We start from the raw sequence: 16,028 nt of genomic DNA, 5'->3' as shown, positions 1-16,028 counted from the left end.
CACCTTTCTTCCTTACTGTAGGTGTTACAGTTATTGACAAACCGTTATGATCGATAAGGGGATCTTCAATTTGATTGTGCACTAGAAGCAGTCTTCAACAAGTGTATTTGAAGTGACTGAGTACCTAAGCACTTCTCTACTTGTAGCTGCACCTTGAGTCACAGTGGAAGATGTGACTGTCTACAATTGCAGATGATGGATGATGAAGATTACTCTAGGTAGAAGCAATGCGTAGGACTACTCTACGGTTGAACAGGGGCTGACTGAATATTGAAGTGTAGTAGGCCGTTTCTTTTTTTTATTGCAAGATCTTCAAACACAAAAGCCACTTCCATAAGGACAGACTTATGTCAGTTGTGGCTGAGAAACAGGTTGTCAGTGGAGAATGGTGTGTATTCTGGTGAAAGTAAATTTGTCTTATTTTTTCCAGAGACTAATAACCATATTTAAAGAAATGAACTGTCAGTCTTCATAGTAGGTATCGAATTCCACCTCAGTAATTTAAGCTGGCATGGGGGAAAATTTGTTTCCTTTTATAAAACTTTTGTTACGTAACTATGATATGTGCATATGTATGTGTGAGCATAAGTTGCTTTCTATTGAAATTCTTCAAAAACCAACTTTATTATTTATAATTTGGCACAGTACTTTGAATATGCCCGTACTATGTTGTAAAAGAGAGTTGTATTTTTTGATATTTAACAATACTTAACACTACTAATTCCCACCGAAGGAGAGCTGGTATAATGATTCTTGGACAGGTGTAATTTCGAGGTCTTTTTAATAAAAAATGTTGTCTGTACTTAATGTTGTTTTTCCTTTTTCCCTGTTCAATTTTGGTCACATTTAGATGTTACTTCTTTCTTACCTTTTTATGCGAAAAGTGATTTGGCATGAAAATAACCGAAAATTTATAATGAATGTGTGAAATTAGGTTGAACTTGCATGGCACTAAGGTCTCTTAATGCGTGTAACCTTAGCTTCTGTTAGCTAATACCTGGATATACTGTGTATGTGGCCATGTTCATAGCGCAGCTTGTTTCTATTCCTTCTTGGATGGCCTCCTTTTAACACGACCAAAGTTACTGTCATATTTGAGATATTTTCTTCAAATAAACAATTTGTATATGGTTTCCTAACGCCAACCGACTGCTTAAAGCTTGTGTTTCTCCATGCTACACCTCAGCCGGCATCAGGGAAGAGATTTTGGGAGAGAAAAGCTGGTTTTCAAAACACCCGAGTGTGTTGGTTATTGCTGAGGCTGGGGAAAGTACTGACGTAACTACCACCGCCTTGTGCCAGGGAGGTTTCTGAAAGCGTTTCACTCAAGCCGCTGCACTGGAACTGCCGTTCAGCTCTATTCGTGGAACGCCTTCATTTCTCACTCCCTTTCCTAGAACGAGGAAACTTTGTACGACCTCGCCCCGACCAGGAGCGGAAAAACCCCTGAGCGGGGGCAGGGCGGCACCCGCTACCGCGCCCTGCCCACCTGCCGGCCGCCTTCTCCTCATCACCTCGTGGACGTCACCCGGCCGCCCGCCCGCCTCATTGGCCACGCGCCGAGGTCTCACTATCCTCACTCCACCCCTCCAGCCAATCGCCGAGCGCGCACGGCAGCTCCGGCCCGCCCTCTCCCACGCCTGACTCTCCGCCGCTGCCGCCGGCTATCCAATGGGAGCCGCGCCGGGGTTACCGGGCGGCCAATGGGAGGGCGCAGGTGAACAGCCGGCCGCGCGGCGCTTGTTATTGCCGCCGTCGGCCGCGGTGCGAGAGGGCCGTGACAGCGCTGAGGTGAGCGGGGGGTTGCGCCGGGTGCCGCGGGCCGTATGAGGCGGGGGCCGGGGATCCGAGGGCCTTGGAGTGCCGCCCGGCCTCGGCTGTGCGCGGGGCTGAGGACCGGGCCGGGCGTCTCCCTGAGTTCAACCCCGCGGCGGTGTCTCGCTGGCTGCATTTTGTTGCCGTCTGGAGGGTTATTCTTTTATGCTGTACTTCAGAAAAAGGATCCGTATTAACCTGCTCCTCGGTTTTTAGCTTCAGATTAGTTAAGATCGCAGCCTTTCTGACGAGTAACTGCTGTTTATTCATCTTCTCTTAAAACAACCAGGTTACGCGCAGACGGCTGTGGAAGATCTGTGACTGTGATGTTTTGTGCTTGAACGATGGCAATGAACGACAGCGTTAATATCTTGAACTCTGCTTACCTGGCAGTGGAATATATAGACTCTTTCCTGCCTGACAATCCTTTGCAGCAGCCATTTAAAAATGCTTGGAATTACATGCTGGACAACTACACCAAGTTCCAGATAGCGACGTGGGGGTCACTTTTAGTTCATGAAGCTTCATACTTCTTACTCTGTGTACCCGGATTCATCTTTCAGTTTATACCCTACATGCAAAAGTATAAAATTCAGCCGGTAAGACAAAGCAGTGGACTGCACACTGATCTACCTCAGAACGCGTGAAATAGAGCTTGTGGCTGCAGTTGGTTTCCATTTCATGTGGCCGTGTTTGCCTCGGTCACTGTGAACAATCCAGAAGGAACAGAGGAAACTTACACTGTTTGTGAGGGAACGCAGAGGAGTGGGTTTGGGGAGGCAAAGGAGTTTTTTCTGAGAGAGTATCCTGTCCATTCTCGTGAGGTAGAGAACAGCTGTGTCGGCCTTTGTAATAGGAATTGGAAGTAATACAACTTTCTGGAATTGCCACGGTGGTTTAATAAGGTGTCTTCCTGCAGAGCCTCTTTTTTTCAAGATAATTTATTTCTTCACGACTTTTTATCTTCAGCTTCTGTTTTATTCTTTTAGCTGTGGCAACACTTTGGTGCAAAGAAGCAAAAATAAGTTAGATTTGTGTCATTCAACACACTTAATCTGAAATGTTCCCGCTAATTATAATTACTGAAGTAACAAGAATAGTCGAGGGGGGGAGAGGGGAGGGCTGTCAAGGACAACTTCTGGTGAGAGACTTCAGAGAAGTAGTTTAGAAAAGTGAGAGCCTTTGAAACCAAATCCAGGGCCATGAAACTGGTGTCTCCTGGGTTAATTTGCCTTGATGGGAAGACTGTCTGTCTTGTAAGGTGAAATGAAGTTGCCTTTGAAGTCAAATTTGTGGCACTTTGGTTACGTTGCAATAGAAATGTGTAACTCAACTCATTTTTCTTTTTTTTCTTAGGATAAACCAGAAACATGGGAAAAACAGTGGAAGTGTTTCAAAACGCTTCTCTTCAATCACTTTTGCATTCAGCTTCCTCTAATCTGCGGCACGTACTACTTCACAGAGTATTTCAACATTCCGTATGAGTGGGAAGAGATGCCTAGGTGGTACGTGGATATGTCTTGTACATTCATTCTGAATGGCGCTTACGTATATAACAAAAACTGCACTGGAGTTTGTGACATTAACGTAACTTTGTTGGCTAATAAACTATGTTTGCTAACCAATCTTGAGACTAAATTGCTGTAGGAGCTAATTAGAGCTTCCTAGAGTCACACAGCAGCAGTGCATTACTCAAGGCAGGGGAGCTGCCTCATGTTTCCCTCTTTTGCCCTAAACTGGTGAGAAATGCTGCAATACTTAGAAATGCCTTCTTTTTTTTTTCCCCACCAGTAGCTGTTTTTTATAACAAGGGGGTCATCTTTTTTCGTTGTTTTCTGTCTGGTTTAGATATCCAGTGTGGTTTCTGTATCTAGGACTTAAATTGCAGGTATTCCTTATAGGCTGTACATATGATACTGAAATGATAGCTTGCTACACTACACGTGAACTCTGACATATCAACAGATGAGCTATAAGGGCTAATGCGTATTTTTACATAGCAGTGTAGTGACATTATCTTTTCAACCAGTAATACATGCAGTTCCTGCCTTTACTAGCTTGTCAAATTCTTTATCTTTCAAGGCTCTATATTTGCAATTATCTGCTATAACTCTTCAATTTCTTCTATTTTCATTTTTGAAGGTATGTTTTGCTAGCCCAGTGTTTTGGATGTGCAGTGGTTGAAGATGCCTGGCACTATTTCCTGCATCGACTGCTGCATCACAAAAGAATATACAAGTACATCCATAAGGTTCACCACGAGTTTGTAGTATGTATTACTTGATTTTATTTTATTGCTTTTAGTGTATGCAGATTCATACAGCTTGTTTAAAGACTTTATTCAGCAGACTTAAGGGTTTTGCATCCTTCTGACTGTGGCCTTTCCTTGTGCTCAGCATCAAACACAGCCATCCATTTTGTTTCTGATAGCACCACCTGTTATATGATTTGATTTAAAGAGAACTGAAATGGTGCGCTTTTCAAAGCATAGTATGCGCCTGCTTGTTAGTGGGGAGGGATGGGGGTGGGTTTTCTGGTTGTGGCTGTTTGTCGCTTCACGTTGCTGCAAACTGATGGATGTATGCTGATATATATAATTACTTATATATATATATATATAAGCATTATATATATAATATATAACCAGAGCATTATATATATATATATATAATATAAAGTATATAAAGTATATTATATATATATATAATATACTTTATATACTTTATATTATATATATATATATATATATATATATATATATATATATATATATATATATATATATATATATATATAATGCTCTGGTTCAATCTCATAATAATGTTTTGAATATATATATATATATTCATATATATATATAAAGTATATTTATATATATATAAATGTATATATATAAAATATAAAATATATACTTTATATACTTTATATAATATATATAATATTATATATAATATAATATTATATTATATAACTTTATATAATATGTATATATATATATAATGCTCTGGTTCAATCTCATAATAATGTTTTGAATGGTAAGAATTAATTTATAAAGCTGATCGATCAATTTGTGCATTTATTCATTTTGATTGGTTTTGATTATGGGGTTTTTGTTTGTTTGTTTGTTTTTCTTTTTCTTAAAACAAATCTGTATGTGAATCATGACAAATTCTTTTGGCTTCCTTCTGTTTTGTTCTACTTCCAAGACTGGATATATTACAAAGCTGATAGGAACTTGCCAAATGCTTTAACATTCCTATTCTTTGGCCAGGGACAATGGTAAACCTAAGCAGAAGGTTTTGGCTTTAATAGGGAAGCATTTGGAATTGCTAATGGAATTGTAATCATGATAAACTTGAAGTACAGTTTTCTGTTTTAGCAAGGAGGAGCTGAACACCTGTGTTAAGACCTTTGCTCAACCAGACTGTTTCCTGCACCCACAGCACTGTTCTGTTTCTCTTGCTGTAGTCTTATGGTGCAGTGGGATATGGGGAGTGCCACCAAATAGTGGTTCTGATTTGGGAACATTGGAAATCAAGAATGGTAACCATTTTCCTGTCCTGTTTTGTAGTCTCCATTTGGAATGCAAGCAGAATATGCTCATCCTCTGGAAACGCTCATCCTTGGAGCTGGCTTCTTTATTGGAATTGTTATCTTCTGTAATCACGTGGTTCTTCTGTGGGCATGGGTAATATGTCGCCTGATGGAAACCATTGATGTGCACAGGTAAATCTTTGGTCCTTTTTAATAGTTTCACTTTTCCCTAGGTTTGTCTTAAAATTACCTGTCTCTTTCACTGAGCTGAACTTTACTGCTTTATTTTTTTTACTGAAGTGTGTGCTTTTACGCATCTTAGATATGGCACAGTCCAAACAGCTACGCTCTGTTCTGTTTTGAGGTAGTGTAGTCAGTAAATCATGTTGATCAAAAGAGTGCTATAGATGAGCTAAAGCACCCTGAGCGTGGTGTCAGCAGCCTGGGTTTCATCAGGGTTATTGGTGTACAGATGACCTTATGCAGCTTAGAATGCCAAAAATAATGGAAAACTTCATATTCCATCTCCAGGAGTTTTTTCCATTTATTAGTTGATGGTTTTCTGGACAGAAGGAATATCAAGCAATATAACTGGTGACCATCTTCAAAGTAAATAATTGAACTCTTTTATTTCTGGTAGCTCTGAAGGGCAAGACTTCTCGTCTCTGTAGCAAAACTGATTTCATTCAGATTTGATTCCAAAATGGTAATGCAAATCTAAATAGCCTTACATTCATCTGCGAGTAAATGAGCTTTTCTTTCCTGTGTTCAAAAGGAAGGGGAGAACTAAGTTTTGACTTGCTAGCATCACATTGACCTTGTGTCTGGAAGTACATTATGAAGCATGTAGTGTTTTACTGTAGGCTGTGTGAAGGATTTTAGTGGAACATGAGCTATTAAATGACTTATTGGACTAACCATTGCCATTTCAGGAGTTCTTGGTCCTAGGCTGAGAAGTACATGTTCTGACACGCTAAAGTAATTCATGCAAAATACAAATCTCATCTCTCATTGAGAATGCCTGCAAGAGGTGTTTGTAACAGATTATACTGCGTTCTCCCCACTAGGTGGTGGTAAGACGTTTTCCAGAGTTGCTAAGCAAATGAGTTGAAATGGCTTTAAAAGCAAAGCGGTCTGGTTTTAATATTACTTTAATTTTGTATTTTCAGTTTTAAACCTTTGAAGAATTTTCAGTAAGCAGAAAATGATTAAGAGCAGAAAGACCACAACTGTAGTTGATTTGAGCTGCTGTGTGAGGAGGAGCTGATCTGGCTGATATTTACAGCTTGCTGTCACTATGTTTTTGTTATTCCATTTTACTAACATTGCTTTTGAGACAGCTCGGTCTACTTAACAAGCAGATCAGCCTCTGTCATCTCCTAGATGTTTACACTAACAATTTGTTAGTGTTGCTCATCTGCATTGAAAAGGTCACTGAGTACCAAAAAGCCATTGTTAACGGAAGTATTTGCCTAAGACAGGAGGGGATTTTGTTGTAGTACGGTTACTTCAGGACCTTATAGAATAAAAGGATTTTATATTACAAAAAGAACAAATTGGTGCCTATATTTGAGAAGAAACCTTACTACAATTGTTTTTTTCTCCTTCCCCTGTAGTGGTTATGATATTCCACTGAACCCTCTTCATTTGGTGCCTTTCTATGCTGGAGCCCGTTTTCATGATTTCCATCACATGAACTTTATTGGCAATTATGCATCGACCTTCACGTGGTGGGACAGAATCTTTGGCACGGACTCTCAATTCATTGCCTATAAAGAAAAAGAGAAGAAGCAGCAACTCAGGATGAAGAAGACTAACTAAAAATCCAGTGTAAAAATTGTGATGCTAATACTGGTAGTCAACTTCTGCTTTTCTTTAAAGCAAAGTCCTGATTGGGTATTAAGCATAAAACATTTTCCTTGGCTACTAAGTGGTAGGGAAAAAAAACAACACAAGTAAACTGCAGTATCTTCCTAATGGGGATGCTTTCTATTTTATATGTAAGCACCACATATATTTTAACTACAAATTTAAAGATGACGCAAAAAAAGACAGAGATTACTTGTGTCTGTCCACTTTTTTTTGCAAAAAATGATTCAGTTTTATCTTTAACGTTGCCAGCTTTTGAGCCGGGTGGGATTGTGAAGGGTCACCGAGATTGGACCGACTTCTTAAAAGCATCCATTCTTCAATTTGTAATATCAAGTAGCAGAGCGTACTAATTGGTATCAGCACAGTAATTAAAATATCGGGTAGAAATTGCTTAAAACCAAAACCAATCTGTTAGTAGAAAGCTTGGACAGGCAGGCCTTTTGCACACTGGATAACGCGAGCTGTTAATCTCAGAATACCTGGCTAAACGTGAGTTAGCAGAGACATTCCTGATCTAGATTTATCATGTTATTTTAGGGTACAGATAAAAAGAATAGAAGTTTTCACTTGAACAAACCTGTTGTTTTTTTTTTGCTGCTCTTTGAAGTTGCTCCGTCAGTGTACTTAGCATTTACATTACATTCCTTTCAGTGTTGTAATTTGCTGAACTGACTTGTTTGCTGTATTTGCACTTGTGACTGATGAAATAAACGTGGTTTGGTTTTAAGATGTTTATTACACCTTTCATATGTTTTTAATACAAAACAGACCAAAACCATTTGGGACGCAGCGTCTTGCTTTGTTTATTTCTCTAAGGCAGAAACATACCTTCTGTTTAAAGCCGAAATGTTTTACAGGTTGAGCTGTTACACAGAAACAGCAGTAAGAAATGGAAACAGCATCTTGTAAATCTGTTCTGTAGGGGTTGCAGACATGGGCCCATTCCGTGTAGCTACTTTGGACACACATGCATTTCCAAGTTAAGCCGTAGCTTTCGGAAACCAAAATCCTAATTAGCATCTGCCACTTGAGTTTAGTAGTAATTGAAACAGCATTCTGATATTATTGGACTTACTTGCTAAATTGCCAGCTTGAGCTCTCTGTGGTGGAAGCAACCTCTTTAATCAGGTTTCAAAGATTGCCCTTATCCTCTTTGCTTTGTCAACTCCCACTCATCTTGCAGCTGTACTTAGCCTTATTCCTGCTGAACTCCCAGCCTAAAAATACAAGGAGCTTTCAGTGCTATGGAATGTCCCTGTTCTTGTCATTCTGTTCATTGATTCTCAGCTCACCTTTGTGTCTGTGCAAACGCAGTTACAAAGTCACCACTGTGAGCCAACCAACTGCTTAAAGTCTTGTTCAAGTTATTAGTACCTACTGTCTCTTCAGCTATAGGAGCTCAGCCCTGGCAATTTGGTGCAAAGTTGCAACATATACCGCGTTCTTCAAGAAGTTAAATGTAATGAATGTGATAATAACGTGTCACTTTTTTAGGTACCCCATGTCTGAAGTGTAATTGAGTGTTTGAAGGTAATTGTAAAGGGGGTTTAAAACATTCATTTTTATAGAGACACGGTCCCAGTGATACCTCCGTTTTGGCTCTGAATGATTATTACTAACTGGGGTCTGGTTCATAGTTCCAAATCTCCATCCCATTGCTGTTGCCACTGTTAGCTTTCTGATGAACCTTACTTCAGCCTGTAGCTGGCAGGCCCACTTCTTGCTGTAATTTTCTATCTGTGAGGGTAGTAAACGCCATCAAATCTAATTTTAATGATATTCTTCATCAACCAGCTAAATTACATCGTGTCCTTTGCCGCAAGACATTGCTCCTATTTCTCACATCCCTTCTGTGGCCCCTCAGAAGTAGCACTGGAGTTCAGTGTTCCAAACCTGGATTCATCCCATGGTTGCTGTGATACGAAACAAGAAGCAATAAAGAGCCAGGGCTGTTTGCGTCGGTATAAAGCAAGTGTGAACATCAGATCCATTTCAGATGAAATTCAAGCCTGTAAGAAGCAAAAAATTATTGCATGGGCACATTTGCCTCCATGCCCTGGCAAGCACAGCAAGCTCTGCAGTACCTGGTAGGGCTGAGTCTTTAGCCATGTTTATTTATTGACTTTTAGTGAGTCATGATCTGCTGAAAAGGACAGATTAGGGCAAGCCCAAAGAGTTTGCGAATCTATGTATGAGAACAGCTTTATGTAGAGGAATGGTGGATTGAGCGGGTGAAAAGAAAGAGCTGATTTCTCTGTCAGCTTCTTATGATGTCAATGAAAGCTGCTCCACAGTGCGGGCATCCTGGATCTTAATTATGACTGTGGAATAACGGAACAGTGTCAGGAGACCGAAAGGGAAAAACTGCAAATGAGCAGAGGCACTTAGGTACATGTGTCTTATATACATGTCATGTATACAAACGTAGCGTATGGGAACTACTTTTCCAGGTCTGAGTTTCTGGTGCTGGATGGGTTTCAACGTTGCCGTCATAAAACCATAGAAAATCATTTGAGTTGGAAGGGTTCCTTGTAGGTCCTCTGTTCCAACTTCACCACATTGAACAGGGGCACCTACAGCTCCATCAGGCGCTCAGAGCCCCATCCAGCCTGATGTTGGCTGTAGGAATGGGGTCTCATCCACCACCTCTCTGGGCAACCTGTTCCACTGCCTCACCACCCTGTGTGAGAAAAACTTCCTTATATCCCCTCTATACTTCAGAGGGTGGCAATGAAGATATTTGCCTAGGGATGTCATTTCCATGATCTTGTGCTTTGGAATCAGACAGCCCATCATGCATGGGGGCATCCATAGGTTAGCAAAGGGCTGTTCATGAGAGCTGATTTGGTATAGATCGGTGCTGGGAGAGGATGTGCCACAGACTCGCTCTTTTAGATAAGAGAATGGGTGCAAACAAGGTATTAAATAACCAGGGATGGGGGTCGATTTGCGGCAGAAAAGATTGCGTTTGTGATATTCAAAGTTTTTTTGTATTTTGAACCTCTGACAATTTTCAAGGGAAATTTTGCATTATCCAAAAATGAATGAATCTGATAGGGATGAATCATTAACGATTGGCCTTTCCCAGCTGTCGGAATGGGGGCATTTTGGCACGGTCCCTATTGGAGCAGGGCATCCCACAGTACCGGAGCAGGGAACTGTGATTTATGGAAGTCAGCGTGCAGCTCCCCTCGGGGCATTCCCGTAGAGAATACCGGGATTTGCCCTCTGAGCAAGCAGCATCTGGTCCCCCGGCGTTATTCTGCAATCGTACTGCGTGTACCTGTCACGGGGTTGCTTTGCGCATCCATTCATTCAGGTGCTCACTGCGCGGCCGCCGCGCATAACCGCGCTCTCACAGCAGACGACGGGCACGACCCGAAGGAGCGGAGCTCTCTCAGCCCCGGGCCGGGCACGCCCCGAGCCCCTCCCGCCGCGGGTACCGGCGCCTCTCCCGGCCCGGCGCGGCCCCTCCCCGCCCGCCAGCCCGCCCGCCCCCTCTCCCCCTCCCGCCGGGCGGGCGGCAGCTGCGCGGCCGCAGGCGGAGGAGCCGGGCGGGATGGCGGCGCGGGAGCTGCGGCTGTTGCTGCTGGCGCTGGGCGCGCTGCTCGTCGCCTGCCGGGCGGTCGAACCCGCGGCGGGAGGCAGCAGCCGGCGGCGACGGCTGAGCGCCGAGGAGGGCATCTCCTTCGAGTACCACCGCTACGCCGAGCTGCGGGAGGCGCTGGTGGCCGTGTGGCTGCAGTGCCCGGCCATCAGCAGGATCTACACGGTGGGGCGCAGCTCCGAGGGCCGCGAGCTGCTGGTCATCGAGGTGTCCGACCGGCCCGGCGAGCACGAGCCCGGTAAGGGACGGGGCGGGCGTTGCGGTGGGCGCTGCGGCAGCGGGGGGCGAGGAGCGGGCGGTGCCCCCGCTCCAGGCGGAGGGGCTGCGGGCGCGGGGCTGCGCGGGGCTGCCCCCGGGTACGGAGCTGCCACATCCCAGGGGCCGCGCGGTGCGGCAGGTGCGCTGAGCGTGCGCCGGCGGCTGCCGGGGGAGAGAACGGCAGGAGGAGCGTTCCCTTTGGGTGGCATCCGCCTGTAAGCACGTGAATAACCAGTGTTCTGCGTTCCGTGCGTCGTGCTGGGTCCTTCATAAAGGCAGCCGTATAGACCAAAATGCCACATGTTTCAGTGCCCAAGTCACGTGCTGGGGAATGTGATGAGCACTGACGATCCGTCCTGGTGGATGCTGAAAATAGTTGTTTTTTTTTTATTCCCGTCCCCCCGGGATTAAGCGGGATTAGAAGTGGAGCACGCTCGCTGTTTGACTGAAGCCCTCCCCTCCCTCTGCAGGGCACGGTGCAGAGCAGCTGCAGTTCTCTGCCCGCAGCAGCACAGGGGAGGCTCGGGGTCACCTGGGGAAGGGCAGCAAGCTGGGCTCACACCTGTCAGTGCTGTGATCCTCTGCCATGATTGCAAAGGTGGACAGCATCTGTGCTGCTCCATTCTGGAACCTGAGCACTCCCGTGTGATGCCAGCGGTCACACTGGAGGTGTTTTCTCCTTAATAACACGCCCTTTCTTCTGCTGTGTAGTGGAAGGCAGTGCTGTGCGTTTCCTCGTGTGTGCCATTTCTGTGCATAAGAAGCGGAGCTCTGGGGCCACCTTGCAGCCACCCCAGAGCAGGGATCCTGCTTGTTGTCAAAGAATGCATGGTGGCTCTGATGCCAAGCAGGAGAGCAACATGCAGTGAATGCTTCTGGGGCCACAACCCACCTCGTCTGTCTTCATCTGTTAGTAAAACAATGGAGGGGAGACTCACAGACACAGTCATATGTGGGTCCAGAGGAGGGACATGAGGGTGCTCAGAGGGCTGAAGCACCTCTCTTTTGAAGAGAGTCTGAGGGAGCTGGGCTTGTTCAGCCTGGAGAAGAGAAAGGTCTGGGGAGATCTCATTGCAGCCTTAGAGTATTTAAAGGAAGCTTATAAGTAGGAGTGAAATCAACTTTTTATACAGATAGATGGGTAGGAGGATGGTTTTAAACTGAAAGAAGGGAGATTTAGAGTAGATGTCAGTGTGAAATTTTACTCTGAGAGGGTGGTGAGTTGCTGGAAAACATCCACACAGTGGTGGGTGCCCCATCCCTGGAGGTACTCAAGGCCAGGTTGGATGGGGCCCTGGGCAGCTGAGCTGGTGTGGGCAGCACTGCCCATGGCACTGGGTTGGAACTGGCTGGGTTTTGAGTTCCCCTCCAACCTAAGCCATTCTGTGTTTCTGCAAGATAGGGTATGTATCACAGGGCTTATTCTTAAATATTTATATGAGTAAGTAAAGTACACTGTAGCTTATTGGTTTGTGATGTGTAGAGCTTCACCTGGCAGATTTGTGGAGATGACACTGGAATTAACCAGCGAGCCACCATGAAAACATGTAGAAATGTTACCACTCACTTAGTGACCAAACAAATCCACGGGGTGTCTGCAGAACAGCAATGAAGACACGTTGTATCAAGTAAAGAGGCTTTGCACTGAGCACATCAAATCCAGTGCATACGCACATCCATTACGTAAACATATGGATGGTGTGCCCATGCTGCAGTGGCTGGGTCATGCATGAACACCTGGACTGCCTCTTGGTTTGAAATATCAGTTGTTTTCCAAATACATTTGTAATATTTGTGCAACATTTGAAAACAAATTCATGACAGAAGTTAAAAGGAAAATTTTAGAAACACGCCTTAGATTTCCATTGCCTCTGGATCAAATCTTTAACGAACAAAGCAACTGGCTCAAATCACTGAGGCCTCATCATCATGAATGTATGTTGGGTTGCAAGGGACCTGGAAGCCCACCTGGCCTCAAGCCCTTGCTTTAGGCTGGTTGCCCCCCACCAGCTCAGCTGCCCAGGGCCCCATCCAGCCTTGCCTTGAGCACCTGCAGAGATGGGACACCCACAGCTCTCTGTGCAGCTGCCTCACCACCCAAATCTGATCAAGCTGGCAGAAGACAGGTGAGATAAAGTGAGGAGAAAAAGATGGTGGGAAACTGAAGATGTATTGAAGGGCAACAAAGGACAGTTGACAGCGAAGCACACGTTATTTCTAGAAAGGAAATAGTACTTTGGCTTAACAGCTGTGCAGTGACTGCTTGTGTGAGAGGTTCTTGCTTTGGGCGGCTGATGCTCTTTTGAACAAAACACCCTGTAGATGCTGATCTCCTGAGGTTTGTTTTTTATTTTGATTACTGTTAATAAGCTAATTTGGGGCATGAGTCTGTATTCTTTAATAGCAGTGATGCATTTAGAATTGATTCACGCTGAAAGCAATTCACGGCATCTTCATCAAATCCTGAAAATATCGGGATGTTGGCACGTTGAGCCTTAACGTTTCATAGTTTTTCTGAGCAACGTTCAGCTTAGAGGCATTCTCCAGTTTTAATGACTCTGTTGTTCATCCCTTGCCCCACAGATATCAGTGGAAGTGCGATGAGGTGCAAGCACTGAAGCCATTTCCTCCTGCACAAGCATATTGAAAGGGTGACTGAAAGTGAAGTGATAACTGCCTCTGCTGTGAGAAATGAATGGGGAAATGCAAAATCCTTCTGCTCATATGGAAACAGTATCTAGGTCTTATTTCTGTCACTGAAGCGCACCCTCAGAGTTGCATTAATTGCATTTGACTTTGTGAAGCTCCTCTTCCTTACTCTCAGAATTTGCATGTAAACGTCTTGAGTTCTTTGGTGGGACCCTTTAATGTTTCCCAGTTTGGCAAGATGTTAATGCAGTTTGAATACAGCAAGAGCTTGTTACTAAAGCTGTGTATGCAAGGGAGCAAGCCTAATTTTTGCATGCTTGAATTTTAATTAAATGTCAGTTTTTATCAATGCTTTCTTAGCAGTCTCTTTCAGAAGAGACATGTCGAAAGATACGGTCTCTGGTAAATGAGAGTACAGGGAGTTTGTGTCCATCCGGCTGTGTCGCTTCAAGGTGGGGTTTGTAAATGCTATGAATGTGTGGATGTGAGCAGAATGTTTTGTGTCAGCTATGAAGCTCCATCCCTGGAGGAGCCCAAGTCCAGGCTGGGTGGGCCCTGAGCAGCCTGAGCTGGTGGGGGGCAGCCCTACCTGTGGCAGGGGGCTGGGACTGGGTGGGCTTTGAGGTCCCTTCTAACTCAAACCATGCTGTGTTTAAGCCATCCTTTTGCTGTCACTGGTTCAGCTTTAGTTTACGCTGTGCAGCTAGTTGGTGATTCTATCCATGTTGCCATTGAAGTGGATGGAAATTTACAGTAAGTGTGGTCAGGCAGCTGTCCTCAGCAATCTGCAGTGTTTCCTGGAGCTGTACGTAATGCTCCTTCTCCAAATTGTTTCGCTACCTGAGGTATTTAATGTCTTCAATTTTTCATTAGACTAGTTAAAAAAGATGGAGAGAGGCTGTGTGTTACCAGCAAAAGGATGCTGGATCCCAGCTATTGCATGTGAGAAGTTTCTCTTTTATTTTATGGAATAGTAAGAAGGTCAGATGATCCTCAGTAAGAAGGGCCATAGCCATAAGGAGTACAGTGTGAGACCACAGAGGGCAATTAGTTGTTCAGTTTTTCAGGCTTAAAATCAGTCTGGATGTGCAGAGCATTCTGAATTAGTTGATTTGACTCAGACTGGTGGTAACAGCCCTAGTGTTCCTGGCCGTGCTGACTGCATTGACTTAATTTCTTTCAAAGAGAACAGTTATCATCTCCTCTTGCATCTGCAGAGTGCCATAACAGTTCCCAATGGAAACAGGGACGTGACACAATAGGTACTCTATGGCATGGAGGTGTTGCCTTGCTTTCCCCCTCCACGTGTGCTGTTGGCAGTGATGTTACCAAGTCCAAAGCATGCTCTCAGTTTGTACCACTTTTCCTTTGGAGGAGAGGTTTGTGGCTGTGTGCCATCCTGCCAGTTGGGAGCCACAGCTCTTCTGACAGCAGCAAACAGCAGGGTGTTGTTAGAGCACTGTGGAGCTCAAGGAGTGTTTGGACAATGCCCTCTGATTTTTGAGTGGTCTGTGTGGAGTTCACAGTTGTAGAATCACACAACATCCCAAGCTGGAGTAACCCAGAGGGATCACAGAGTCCAATCTGGAGTGTTCTGTGATTCTACGACTGTGAGCTTCAGTTCAGTATGGGGGTGTATGTTAGAAATGTCTGTATGTAGCTATAATGGCCAGGTAAGAGTCTGAGGTCATAAGCCTGTGGTTCTGAGATCCCCTCCAAAGCAAGATGTTAACAATGATATAAGCTAGTAGCTGCTTCCTGGTAGCCCTTCATGTTGAACCTGACTTCTCTGTTCACCTGCAAAGTGAGTCCCAGGGAGCAGGCTGAGATGACTGTTCTATCCATGGATTTGTTCATTACTATGAAGGTAAGTGGCCTGATTTACAGCCGACAAGATGCTGCCCAACAGCCTGGACTGCCATCGTGTGCCATTTTAAATGCCTACCTTAGCTGTGGGTCTGCCTTAAAGCACAGTGCTTTCTTTGTTAAAATGGTGCATCTGGCTGTTTGGCCAAGGTATATAGAACTGTTTTCTTGGCAAAGACATCCTTGTCAGCACACCGATGTAATGATCCAGCAGTTTTACTGTATTTAGGAAGTGTGGCCCTGACCCTTGTCAGCTCTCCCAACATAGTAACAAATGTGTATGGCTGTACATTTTCCCCTGAGATTACTACCTGCAAAACATACCCTCCCACTTCTGTGTCCCTCCAAAGCAAAAGTAGCTCACAGCGCAGTTCTTTCAGTGGCACACTGCTGTCCTTCACCATTGCAAGCTGTATATTTCTTGTAC

General features: G+C 44.3%; 3 protein-coding genes across 3 annotated transcripts in view; all 3 read left to right on the top strand.

Annotated features, from left to right (window-relative positions):
- KLHL2 (kelch like family member 2) overlaps window positions 1–1,145 on the top strand; it is a 58,350-nt gene extending 57,205 nt beyond the window's left edge. Inside the window, exon 15 of the mRNA XM_072334095.1 lies at window positions 22–1,145. Coding sequence (XP_072190196.1) covers window positions 22–50 — 29 coding nt within the window. The 3' untranslated portion in view covers window positions 51–1,145. The remainder of the gene's footprint in view (window positions 1–21) is intronic.
- Window positions 1,146–1,661: 516 nt separating this feature from the next.
- MSMO1 (methylsterol monooxygenase 1) lies at window positions 1,662–7,948 on the top strand. Its single transcript, XM_072336291.1, has 6 exons — window positions 1,662–1,791; window positions 2,105–2,414; window positions 3,172–3,320; window positions 3,958–4,084; window positions 5,387–5,541; window positions 6,966–7,948. Exons 2-6 carry the CDS (start codon window positions 2,160–2,162, stop codon window positions 7,168–7,170), a joined length of 891 nt encoding a protein of 296 aa, XP_072192392.1. The 5' UTR covers window positions 1,662–1,791; window positions 2,105–2,159; the 3' UTR covers window positions 7,171–7,948.
- Window positions 7,949–10,723: 2,775 nt separating this feature from the next.
- The window catches only part of CPE (carboxypeptidase E), a 43,940-nt gene continuing 38,635 nt past the window's right edge, over window positions 10,724–16,028 (top strand). Inside the window, exon 1 of the mRNA XM_072334127.1 lies at window positions 10,724–11,066. Within this exon, the coding sequence (XP_072190228.1) occupies window positions 10,781–11,066 (286 nt within the window). The 5' untranslated portion in view covers window positions 10,724–10,780. The remainder of the gene's footprint in view (window positions 11,067–16,028) is intronic.

This window comes from Excalfactoria chinensis, chromosome 4 (assembly GCF_039878825.1).
Source record: "Excalfactoria chinensis isolate bCotChi1 chromosome 4, bCotChi1.hap2, whole genome shotgun sequence".
NCBI lineage: Eukaryota > Metazoa > Chordata > Aves > Galliformes > Phasianidae > Excalfactoria > Excalfactoria chinensis.
The sequence above is the reverse complement of the archived record's forward strand: the minus strand, read 5'-3'. Positions and strand labels throughout refer to the sequence as shown.